General features: G+C 36.4%; 1 protein-coding gene across 1 annotated transcript; it reads right to left on the bottom strand.

The window, feature by feature from the left end:
* Window positions 1-629: 629 nt before the first annotated feature.
* Window positions 630-7,016, bottom strand: LOC142349333 (proline iminopeptidase-like). The gene is made up of 4 exons (XM_075400810.1): window positions 6,615-7,016; window positions 4,754-4,933; window positions 1,645-1,835; window positions 630-1,111 (listed from the first exon to the last, which is right to left on the bottom strand). The coding sequence occupies exons 1-4, from the start codon at window positions 6,919-6,921 to the stop codon at window positions 755-757; spliced, it is 1,035 nt and encodes a 344-aa protein (XP_075256925.1). The 5' UTR covers window positions 6,922-7,016; the 3' UTR covers window positions 630-754.
* Between the last annotated feature and the right edge of the window lie 6,142 nt (window positions 7,017-13,158).

Raw genomic sequence — 13,158 nt, 5'->3', positions numbered from 1 at the left:
ATCATGATGTTTTTTTCATCTTTCAATTGTTGTTGTTTTTTGTGTGTTCCTATTCAAATTGTTCTTGGATATTGCATACATCGTGACGCACCTGAAAACGAATCGACTGATTTTTAATGGCATGCTCGTTTCTTCTGTTCAAATTCAATGTACATATTTTTGTACACAATAATTAAACTTCTTTTGCATTACTTGATAACAGAAAATGAACAATTTATTATTATTATTTAGGAAAAGTTTGCTAAATGGTATATAAAACACAATCAAGTTTTCAGTGGTAATAAAAGCATAAACTGTAAAAGATGAGTTGAGAGCATTCAGTTGTCTGAAATCAAATTTTTACAACTTATCACTGCAACTGAAGAGCATAGTTACAAATTTTAAACGTTTTCAAATTGAGGATTTGCGCCACTTTGCTGTCATTAGTGGTTAAGAGCGTCATTATCTGATAGCGTAATCGTTACTAAGAACGGAAGCTGGTTATGAACCTGGGGGAAGGCTATGATACGATTTTGTAAATTGAGTGGCGAAAGCGTTGAAACGCAAAACAACGATTTTGTGTTTTTAAAAAATATAAGGCTAAATGTGTCAAAAATATACAATGACCGCCAATTTTGGACCAATTCTCTCAAAAAATTACCACGCTCAGCGTTTTCAGAAAATAGATGCGAGATTTTTTAGGTGACTTTTTATCACCGCAAATGGACGCAAATCTTAGATGTCATTTAGGTGCCTCATTCTGCTTCCAATATATTCAAAGCTCCATCTTTTCATTCGCCTGACTATCATGTTTGATCATAAACTCCTGTGCTATGTCCATGAACAGATCAGGGAAGTCTATAAAGCACATGTGAGCAGCATTGGGAATAATCTTCAGTTCTGAGTTCTCGATTCCATCGGCGACCTTCTTAAGACAATCGTATGTCATAGTATCGAACTCTCCCCCAATGACAATCGTAGGATACTTATTTCCATCAACTTTCCCCGTGACATCCCAGTCCCATAGTGTACCGGACATTGTGAATTCACTGGCTCCATTTATGGCTACATATATCTCTTGGTTGGTGCGAGCAAACGCTTTTTCAACACAGTCCGGCACCGGAATTAGTCTGAAAGTCATTTTGAAAACAGCTTCAAATAAGTGCTAACTATTGTGCTAACTATATTTTCCTGTCTCTTTTACGTGCACAAAGAAAAATCTGCTTGATTATATGATTCTAGGCGTAACCTCGGCACAAAAATTAAGCAATTATAAAGGTTTATGTCAGGTTTTCCCAGATTTCATTTGACCCGTGGAAAACAATGTAGGCACAAACCAAACGAACGCATACTCTCGTAGTTGTATCACATAAAATGTTTTTATTACTTGAAACCCTCCAAATATGTGGTTTCAATCGCGTCAAAAAAACTTAGATATTCATTTTTAGAGGTATTAATGAGTGGCAATTTTCCTATACTCCTCGGAGGATAATTTATAGTTTCCCTAGGGACCATATTTGATTTCTTAGATTCCCTGCAAACACAAGGAGACGGAAATACTTTCTGATTTGCATGATACCATTTAATATCGATGCAAGACCCTCAAAAATCTTCAGAGTAAAAAGGAGAATTTAATCTCTTTTTGAAGCAGTATTCAACAATCCTTGTAGACCATAGTCCTCTGAGGTACTCATTCACAGCTGCATACAGAGGACTGTCAAACTCTCCTGTCTCCTCAAACTGTTTCAGAATCTTCTGCAGATGGGGAGGTAGAGTAGAGTGTCTCTCCTTCCTCTGACTCTCTATGTAGAACTTCCCACTGGACAGAGCACCCACCAGGATCAGTCCACTCATACCTGAAGTAATCACCCTCTCCATTTTTGAGTCTCCCTTTTGTAATTGTAAATTCAAATTTTATTAAAACTTGATATAATTAATACAGGTTGCAACTGGTTAAATAAAACTTACACTTCAGTATTAATTGTTTCACTATATTATTTAAAAAATCGTTTGGCTAAAATTTAAGGTAACCGACTGCAATTTTAAAAGACGTTTTTAAAGCCACTTGTGAACTTTTATTGAGCATCTCAACCTACTTGAAAAATTGATAAGCTCATCACCCGTCTTGAGTTTGGCGACTGAAAACCGCTGTCAGTGACCGAAGGCCGGTCTGATTCTACAAGTCCCTTTTTTTTTTTGGGGGGGGGGGGGTCTAGATGAACGGGAGATTTCCAAGTCAAACAGACCGAATTCGGCTTTCTAATCAGATGATCTGACGAATCGTTTGCTTTGTGGAGAATAAAAGGAACACTTTTATTTTGGTTTGGTTTATTTTGGTTTGGAACCCTATCTCATTTTGGTTTGGTTAACGAACTGGAGATACTAGATCTAGCAGACCCAACAAACTAAAAGTGCTCTGAGGTCATTTTACATTGCACTCAGTAACGCTATCATAAATCAACGCCCACAGCAAAACTATGCAACAAACAAAAACAAGTCAAAAATATGCGTAGAAGGGACACTCCTAAGCTTAGAAAAATGCTTTTTGGGGGTTTGAAAGGGGGTTTATTTCCGCGGGGCTTTATTTCCGTGGGGTTTATTTTCTATCTTAAATTATGTGGGACTTTTTCCAAGGGGGCTTATTTCCTAGACCCTGCGTATACTACTTTTAAGATTATCATGTCCCGGAGCTCAAATTTTGGCTGTTTTTTGTTTTGCAGTTCCTTGTATTCACGTTTAAAAGGACCAGTTTTAATTGATGGCTCTACTACATAGTTCTCATCAGGAGCAACAGACCTTAAATCTGTTTCTGATCACACCCCAAATTTACAATTGGTTCCGTCTAAAAAAATGACAGGAAATTTATAGGATTAAGCGTCGTCTGACAAAAATTTGACAGAAACCTATTTTATAACCTGTCATGACAACCATTATAAAAAAAAATATTACAACTGTTCAAGCAGATCAGATAATAAACAATTTTGAAAAATTCTAGCTCATAAGATCTTACCGAAGGAAAATTTGACTTGCGAACAAATGTTTACTGCGTACAATCTGAAGAAATTATCTGAAGTTCATAAAAACATTAAAGATCTGATATTTTTGTGAAATATCGCAGCCTAAGTTTTGAACCAAAGTAGGAAAAGGCTGCGAGGGATATCAATCGAGATATCTTTTAAACTGAAAATTACCGCAGACTTTAAGATATAGTGCAAACTGTTTTACACCACGTTCTGAATTGTAATATTACAGAATGCAAAGTTTTCGCATTTTGTAAGAAAATCATTGTTAATTTTGTAAGAAAATCATTGTTAATTTAAGAAAATCATTGTTATTTTTCATGGAAAAAGAAAAAAGACCGAGCTTTACCGTTATGTTTTTACGTCTGACTTGTTCCTGTAATAGTTTTCGTAAAAGCGCATCAAAAACTCTTGTAAAATAATAATTCAGAAAAAAAATAAAAATTTAAGCGTTGACTAATATCTTATTAGACCTCACCCAGTAGAATCCATTTATTGAAAATACATCATAATAAGGCTAACTCTCTATTGCATAAGTTCTTATCATCACGGATGATCAGCAAAAAGCGTAAAAATTGAAGCTTTTAAAACCGTAACTAATTCACCGAAAACGGTATACGTGTTTAATTGAGCTTGTGTTTAGTTACAAGAACAAAACCACAGAACAATAGAACTTGGTTACACTCGCTGATGAAGATTCATCATTTCATTCATGAATTAATTTACAATTATCTAATGTTTTAAAAACAAGCTACCAGGTGACAGAAACACGGTTAATAATTTGCAATATTTCAAAAATTAACTGATAGTTTCCAAAGAGAAAAATTCAAAGACATAGTCATCAGGTATCAAATGAAAGCATAAAGTAAGTTCCTTTAAAACGGTTTAGATTGTCAATACTACCTTACAGTGATGCGATGATAGCAATTTTTCAGAGCCACTTTTAGTCGCTTTCACTGAAAACTTAAAATTTTGCTTTTTGGCATTCTTTTGAACGTAAATTAGATTTTTCATCATCTGAACCTCTAATTGAAACAGACTTCTCTTCCATTGGCTTGAAATTTTAGCAAAAAGTCTCGAAAGGATCAAACTGTTGCGCAAGTGTCTTCTATTCTAAAAAGTAGAACCAATAACACCACATTGAAAAATGTCAACATGTTTTTAATGCAAAATTGATCGAAATTAGTGCAAGACATAGGAGAAATGTGATCAAAACAGCGAAAGTCATGCAAAAGTTTGCAAAACTGGATAATTGTCCGGAAAAGAGAAATTCAAAACCATCTTTTTGTGTTAATATTCTACGCTTGACAAGCTTTCTAATGGCTCCATTCACAAATTTTTATGATGAATATATCGATCGACCAACGTTGACTTAACAAAAATTTCCAATTGAGTATATAGTTCTTCTTCCAACCCACTAAGGAACTTACAACTGAAATTTGGAGAGATTATTGCTGTATAAATCGAATTACATACTAACTGCGCTAAGTTCTGTTGTTAATTTCTAGGAAATAGTTGTAAATTTTAATTACTTGGAAATAGAAGCGAACAACACTTCGTGCAAATTTCATCGACTTCATTGCAACTTTTACATTTTAATGATAATTGCCGCGGACTGTGGTTAGCTTTGTTTGTCATGACTCTGTGATACAGATTCCATATGTAAATCTTTCACCAAATATTGCACGCTCGCCAAAAAGCCGATTTTTTATCCATAGATTTTTTTTCAATGTTTTTCATAGAAATGCACTTACCTTTGGGTTCTGTCATTGCGAACTCTTGTCCGACTATTGTGCCCCAACTATGACCCAAAACATGGTAAGATTTAAGGCCCAGATGATCTATCAGAGCGTATAGTTCTTTGGGGTAATAGTCCAGGTCCAGTAGGAACGGTGCGTTTTCAGTCACGTTTGCAACAAATGACTCTCCGACGCCTCCCTGAAAACTGTTTCCCTTCAACCTAGTAATCTTGGTTTACAAATGTACTGTTGGGTCTTTCTCATTATAGCCATTATAGACGATTGATAATTGTGCGATGAATAGTGCGAACAATCCCTATGTCAGATATTTTAGAACAAAAAGATATTTTTTGTCATCTAAACTCTATTTTTTGTGATAAAAGAATTAATTCATAGCAGCAACGTAAGAGCGATTATGTGACGAATGACTCCCAGGTTTAGGTGCGCGACCCTAGACCGCTCTGATCAAACCATTTCCCAGACTTTGCCCTCTGATCAGACCAACTTGCGACCCAAAAGACCTCTGATCAGACACCATCGTGCGACCCAAAGCCCTCTGTTCAGACGGTAGTGCGACCCAAGAAATGGCCCGACCTTAGTGCGACCCAAAAATTTCTGCGACTTTCTAGCGACCGAAATTTTTGCATCCTTCGTGCGAAAAAACAATGGAATTATTTGAAACCGTGCGGGGAGATGTATGTGACGGGGAACAAAAGGGGCAAGCAAAAAGCTCGAAAAAAAACTTGGGGTAAGAGTTTGAACTCATTTACATAATTTTTTGACCCAATGACAAAGCTCCTTTTCAAAAGAATTTTTTCGCTTTATTGAAATTTAAGCACTAGAGAAATTCGAATCATTGTTACTGGATATATAATGGAATGAGATGTTATTTCGATTTTCCACTGAATTCAGCCTTTTTGTCTTTTAAAGAATTTTAATTGATAGAAGAATCTAGGTTGCACAAGTGGCAACAAGCAAAATTTTTTATAATTTTGTACCAAAATATGAAAATCTTCAGACTGTAGTGCGACCATTGTCCAGACCTTCGTGCAACTAAGGCATTTCACACACCATGTATTTTGGGTCACACAACTCCACAAATTTTTGACCCAAATAGGCTGATCAGAGTGGTCTAGGGTCGCTCAACTAACCCTGGGAACCATGTCTGAGGAGGGCGATTATTAAACGTGTCGTTGTCTTTTATTAACGACCTAAAAGCGCTGTAGTCTGTGTGATACCAGGGCTATAACCTTCTTTTCTAAATGTTCTTCGGCGCATTGATGTAATCTTTTGGTTCAGTTTAACTGATCCGGTCAGTTTATATTTCGATTTGTTAAGAACCTAAGGCAAACTTACTCAATTTATTTTAATTAATATTTGGTTTCAAAGAACAGAAATTTTTTTAGAGTTTAAGGCGTTTCCCAAAATGTTGAAATACGAGCAAAGGTTTCGAATTTTTTAAAATATGTTTTCAGAAGCGATTTTTCAGCTGGGGAATTTTTATTTTTACTACATAAGCGGTGAAAAAATATATTTCACCGGAACAAAAAGGAAGCCGTTAAAAAAAATTTCACCGCTTCAAACCGAAAATCTTGATAAGAACCACCGCAAAAAAAAACATTTGCGGTAACTTTTTACCGGTGAATTGGCGCAAATTTTGGTTTCGGTAAAATTAAGGTAAACGTTAAATTTACCGTAATTTGAGTTAAGGTGATAATTTTCCCAGGCAGTTTCAAGATAAATTTAACTGAATTTTCACTTTTGTAACGCAAAGGAGACAAAAATGCACGTTATCAGAAAAAAAATTCGAACAAAAAAACTAACTTCAAAATATTTCAGCTTTATCAGATTTTTTATATCAACTTAAAAAGGAAACAATCCTGATCGTATCGAATGACTTTTCGTCCTCTACATGCTAATTGTTTCAATGGTTCCATGTAAAGTGAAGGATCTCCAGGACCACCGTGGATTAGAATCACCGGATCCATTGTGGGGTTCAAGTTTTCTTGATCTTCATAAACCCAATAAGTGATTTTAATCCCTCGTACTTCGAAAGATCCTCTTGTTTCTGTCAATTTTCGGCAATCTGACATCTTTTCAACGATGTCTGAACACGTGAAAAACGCGGCATAGCTTAATGCAATGTAGTTGAAAGCAACAGTCAAGATAAAACTGTATTTCATTTTGACAAAAAATATGAGCAAACGAGTAACTGAATTAATAAATTATGACCATATGGTCATATGACAATATTAAGTCGTTCAGTTGAGTAAATACTGAATTCAAAGAGCAGCGTACAATATGGTGCGTTATTGTATTATATAATTCACTGTTTAAGTAACATTTATTATATATATATTTACATAAATTCATAAATTCAGCTTTCTCAGAGCTGATATGACCGACTGGTAAATGTATTCGAAAGAGGTCAAATTATATGTCAGTTTTTGACATTTTGCTAGATTTACAAGCTTAACTTGAATATTTCTATATCTGTGGCTAAAGGACGAAAACTTAGGTCTGTGAAATGCACACCATAATTGAAAATGAATGCAATCGCTGCCGTCAGTAGTAACAAACCTATACACCCTAGGCCACTTTTTGGCTGATTTTCCCCAAACATGTTCGATCATGCGCGCGGATGAAAAGTTCTTGGCAATTATTCCCTTTTAGTTTAGGATTGTTGCCTGAAAATTTAAAACACGTACCTCAACTTCATTTTGAAATAGAGAGGGAGCTTTTTTATGGGTTATTTACTCAAACATTATCTTGTCTCTTGATGGTTATTTATTGAGTCCGAGGAAACAAAAAACTATGCTGTTAACAGATAGCTTGGAACTATTATTTTGCTTTAGTTGTAAATATGAAACAAACTAAGAAATTAAATTAATAAAGCAATGTTAAGAACAAACAATAAACTACTTATAACAAGCATCTAAAAAAAAAATTTAAGACACAATTCTCAGTTTTAGGTCATTGTTTTAAGTTTTATAATTGTACCCATTTAAAACTGCTTCTCCGTCAGCATCTTCTTCAACATCTATTTGTGTTGTATGGACATGTGGAAAAGCTTGTAACCCCCTATAAAAGCTGTTATTGTCACAAGAAGCTCCTGCGCGGAGCATTCGCAGGTTTTTGTGTCTCCTCGTCAATACTTCTTGAGACCCCAACTGGGGTGGAGTTGGGCAGCTATCCCCTATAAAAGCTGTTATTGTCACAAGAAGCTCCTGCGCGGAGCAGTCGCAGGTTATTGTATCTCCTCGTCAATACTTCTTGAGACTCCCAACCGGGGTGGAATTGGGCAGCTATCCCCTATAAAAGCTGTTATTGTTACAAAAAGCTCCTGCGCGGAGCAGTCGCAGGTTTTTGTGTCTCCTCATCAATACTTCTTGAGACTCCCAACCGGGGTGGAATTGGGCAGCTATCCCCTATAAAAGCTGTTATTGTTACAAAAAGCTCCTGCGCGGAGCAGTCGCAGGTTTTTGTGTCTCCTCATCAATACTTCTTGAGACTCCCAACCGGGGTGGAAATGGGCAGCTATCCCCTATAAAAGCTGTTATTGTCACAAGAAGCTCCTGCGCGGAGCAGTCGCAGGTTATTGTATCTCCTCGTCAATACTTCTTGAGACTCCCAACCGGGGTGGAGTTGGGGCAGCTATCCCCTATAAAAGCTGTTATTGTCACAAGAAGCTCCTGCGCGGAGCAGTCGCAGGTTATTGTATCTCCTCGTCAAAACTTCTTGAGACTCCCAACCGGGATGGAGTTGGGCAGCATCGTCAATGTTTAACGCTTGCTGGACATGCGTTGCTTCTTTGCAGGCGGCTCTTCCTCTGCTTCGAAATCGATATATGGACATCTTGAGAACGGCTTTTCTTTTGGAGCTGCATCGAAATCAAATATTTCTTCCTCATCGGATTCAATTTGAGAAGTTTTCCAGAACCCAGGATCAGGTGGTGAAAAGGTTTCTTCAATCTCAGTATCAAGTTGTTCAGTTAAATCTCTGGCGGTTTCACATTCACTGATCTCAATATAGGACTTTTGAGGTTTTTCCGAGGGCTGTTTCCGCTTTTGACCAATTTTGTAGTGTCCATACGCGTATGAGCTTATACCGTCACTCAGATAATAACGTTTATCGTCAAATACACTCAAAGCAATTTTGTTAGACTCTGTTATGTTGACTGTGTGTTTGTCACTAGTTATAGATGTTACTAGTTTTCTCAATGGTGATTTTGATTTGAGCACTTCTTTGAACTTATCATGATGAAGTGTCTTTTTCACATGTTTGCTCACACCCTTGGCACTTTGTTTGACTTTCTGCAAAGTTTTTACAGAGTAAGCTTTTGGTTTCAGAAAAACTGCTTCCATCACAATGTCACCATTCAGCTCATCTGATAATTTAAGTGGCACTTTTTTGTTCAATTCACTATGTAAGTGATGATCCTTGGGGTAATCACTCAAATCAAGTACGTGTTTCAGCTGTTTGAGATCTTCGTAAATGTCATCCGTCTCAATTTCATAAAAGAGAGAATCAGTGTCACGATACATCACTCGAGCTTTTTTGTCAAACAAAGGCCCCATTTCTTCATAATGAAACCTGTACAGGTGTAGTTTTGACAGATCCAAAATAGCAGCACCCAGATAAGTTGGTTTATTCCACCTGATCTCTTTCTGGCTAAGAGTGATCCCAACAAGGTTCTCTCGAAATATAGTGAACTTCTCAAAATTGTACTTGTTGCAGTAAAATTTTGCTTTCTCCTCATTTTCAACAAATACCATCTTGTATCGACATCTCAAATTTTCCATCGTCTTTCCGAAGCATGAATTGTTCAACAATTTGAAAAAGTTTTTTCGAAAGTGCTAATACCGTGTTGCTGTCGCAACTTTGTATTCTGCTCAATATAGCACTTCATGAAGTCACTCTGGTTGAACATCAGAGTCTTATGTAGTCTAGTTACTTGGAGCCCCTGTTGACAATAAAACTTTAGAACTGAATAATGACATACATAATTCTGCTTTGACTGAAGCGTTTCCAGAAGCTTTGGGATATGACTGGTCTTGTTTCCCAATTCTACCTGATACTGAGAAAGCATCTCAGCATCGATTTTTAACTTCTCAGCAGCCAGAGGGAAATCATTGTGACAGTCATGTAAGTTGCTAGGATAATTCAAATCAACCATTACAAAGTACCCAACATCACTTTCGTCAGATGTTTGCATGATCTTTTCCAAACTGATGTCTGACCATTCAAATCCTCCGGTTGGCAGTTTTTTCATCATTGTTCCACCATATAAGTTAACGACATCCAGAGAAAGTCCATACGTGCTTGGTTTTCCTTCATCAAAGTCATTCAAGTATTTGTTGCTAGCTTTCATGTACCGTTTCTCGCCAATTCCATTCAATCCTCCACGGATGGATCTCTCACAAAACAACAGCATATCTATATCAGAGAGCAAGTCCAACTTCACTTTAGTTGTTTTCAGCATTGCATCCCACGAAATATTAGGTGCACTATAGTAATGACAGGGGTCTAATCCATATACCTGATCAAAGAGTCTTCGGCATTTTTCAAACACGTCAGCCAGAAGAATGACATCAGTTTTGAGATACAACATGAGATAGTCACCAAAGCTTTTGCAGCCAAACATATTCCAAACTTTGTTAGCATGCTGAACATCCCCCTCAGAAACATCAATTTGACCAGACAATGAATTTATCCACTGATCACCATATTGAGGCATCGATTTTTCAGAGAGTTTCTCAAAGCTATCGAGAAACGAATATGGGAAAACTCCTTTCTTTTGCAAAAGGTCGCAATATTTTTGGAAATGTTTAGATAATTGACAATAGTCCTTTGTTTCGAGTGTTGTAACCAGAGTGTCAAGACTCCCGGATAAAAAACGATAGCTGTCAAGGAAACGAAATTCTTCATATAGTAGCTTGTCATCTTTGCTTTTACCAACAGGAACAAAGAACGAGAATGAGATGTATGTCTCACTATTGCAAGGAATGACTGTCAATTTTTCTTCCGATTGGATTTCAATGTATTTCAATAGATGATGTGCGTCATATTTACTAAGGTTGTGGAAAAAAATAGGCGTAAAAGTCTGCGTACGAAGCTTCAGATTGCAGCTGTTGTGTGCAACTCCGTATATTTCACCAGTAAAGTGATCATGATGGATTACTTTTTCGTCGTTTAAACTCCTCTGACAAATAACACATCTTTTGCCCTGATCAATCATTCTCATTCGTTATTCATCAGATATTATGAGACGTCTATGCTTCTGTTTTCTCTCAGAAATAGATTTGGCGTTCTCTCTGAGCCACTGAAAAAACTCTTCGATGCATTTCTCACCTTCAAAACCATAATAATCACTTCCACCAGTTTTATCAACAGCACAAAAACCTATTGCACAAGGATTCTGAGTTTCTTTGTTCAAGGTGTAGCTGTTATCAGGATTTTGACGACAAGTGTCGTGCTTAAGGCTGACAGCCTCTGTGTCGGCATAAATCACTAAGGGAACTGAAAACGTTTTATGCCAGTTTGTAAATTCAATTGTTGAGTCTTCCATTGGCATAGTAATATGAACAGCTTTATGCTCCCCACATAAATCCAAATGTTTCTCCAGTGCCGTTGAATTCCAAAATCCATGAAGGCAACGTTCGCAGTACTTATATCGGTTATGATTCCTTTTTCCAAACTGCCGAGCCATGAAAGCGTGAAAGTTTGTGATCAAACAGTAGTGGCTGATCAGTCCATCGGTCAGCAGCAACAAAGGAATAATTTTTTCCGTTTTTATTTTGGTTAAGTAAAGCGGCAAAATTTGGTTTTTATTGAAACCAAAAACATTAATTCCAATATTGTTTTGCTTTTCAAATTTTGGAACATCCGTCAAAGACATCGGGAACTCGATATTATCAAAGTTCAGTTTGTGCAAATTTGGCTTGTATTTGTTTTGGCGTTGTTTATGCTCCTTCTCTGGAAACATTGCTGCAAGCACTGAGTATGCAAAACATTTGTTGTCATTGTTTCGAATATTTAGGAGAAAATTGTTTCCAACTAGGGCAGCTGGTGTAGCAATGTAACTGCTTCCTCTGATAGGTTTAAATTTGTTAATGTTAATATCCAAGTGATCAACTTTCTGAACAACAAATCCACTTCCACCGGTTGAAAAAATTTGGATTGAATTCTTCATTTGATCAACCATTTCAAAAATTTCATCATCTGATGGTTCTGTTGTTAGAACTTTTGACTTTGTATTTGCATGACAGCCGACTCTGGTATCATCTGTTGGTTTCAACATCTGTACAAAAACAGAGAGCTGAATTTTCAAAAGTCCAAGCTCTGCTATTTTGTTTCTCATAAATAATTTAAGGTCTTCGAGATGCTCCGTAACAAAATTAAAGACATCAATTTGGTTGTCCGCTTGTATCCTGAATGTCTGAAAAAACTTTCCAATAGCTTGTTTCGCTTGTAGCTCCAAATTGCATTCAGTCTTCTCGGAAACCTCTCTGTGAGTACCATGAGCGTCTTCCTCATGTCTAGCACACGATGAAGTGTCGCCATAAATTTGTGTACAATGCTTGCACTTTGTGTACGTCTGACTTCCATGAACTGTTTTCAAATGCTGAATCAAGTTCCTGCTCTGAGTGAACTTCTTATTACATTGTCCACATTCATAGCTTGCTCTTTTTTCCAATTTTGTGTTGTGCTCCTTCTCCATATGCTGCAATAGTTTCTCTTTCCCGCTGTACTTCTTCGAGCACTCGTCACAGTTGAAAGTCTTCATCTAAAACAGAAAAAGGTATATTAATATTTGATTACTGATTAACACTTTGAAAAAACCTTCCAAAAAGACTCGTCCACGGATCATATATTGTAACTTTTGCCATACAAGGAATTTAATCACTTAACTTATTCACTTAAGATTCCTAAGAAATACTATCTATGAAATCAATGATCTTGACCTTGTATAAGCTTTTGTGGTTTTTAAATTTTGTGAGCTCACAAGACCTGATTGAAATTGACTAACACAATTAATCATGGAAACAATAAGTGTACACTTGATTTTAAAAATTCCGAAAAAATGAGCCAGTTTTTTTTAGAGATGAAAAGGAAAGCGAATATATTTAGACGTTCCGCTTGGTATTTTTCTATATTTAAACTGCTGTTGAAAAATTTAATGAGAAAAATAGAAACTTACACTTCTAATTTGTTTGAAATATTTTGCAAAAAATTAGTTTGGAAAACAATTTGCTTGACTCCGATCAAAGCGACTGGTTTGCAGTTGTTGAATGCTTTAAAATGATTTATCTAACTAAATAACTTGCTTTTATAGTTTTCGTTTGCTTTCTAATTTTTTCCATTAAATATTTACATGTATCAAATTTTTTTTGTTACGCGTAAACCTCTTCAATGAATAG

The sequence above is a fragment of the Convolutriloba macropyga genome, chromosome 11 (assembly GCF_964194025.1).
Source record: "Convolutriloba macropyga chromosome 11, txConMacr16.3, whole genome shotgun sequence".
Lineage (NCBI taxonomy): Eukaryota > Metazoa > Xenacoelomorpha > Acoela > Convolutidae > Convolutriloba > Convolutriloba macropyga.
The sequence above is the reverse complement of the archived record's forward strand: the minus strand, read 5'-3'. Positions and strand labels throughout refer to the sequence as shown.

Excerpts from the sequence above, each read along its gene's own strand:
- LOC142349333 (XM_075400810.1), bottom strand. The coding sequence starts at position 6,921 with ATGAAATACAGTTTTATCTTGACTGTTGCTTTCAACTACATTGCATTA. Across the intron at positions 1,836-4,753 it reads CGCAATGACAGAACCCAAAG|GTATGAGTGGACTGATCCTG; the intron begins GTAAGTGCATTT and ends TGATTACTTCAG. Across the intron at positions 1,112-1,644 it reads TCAGAGGACTATGGTCTACA|AGACTAATTCCGGTGCCGGA; the intron begins AGGATTGTTGAA and ends AAAATGACTTTC.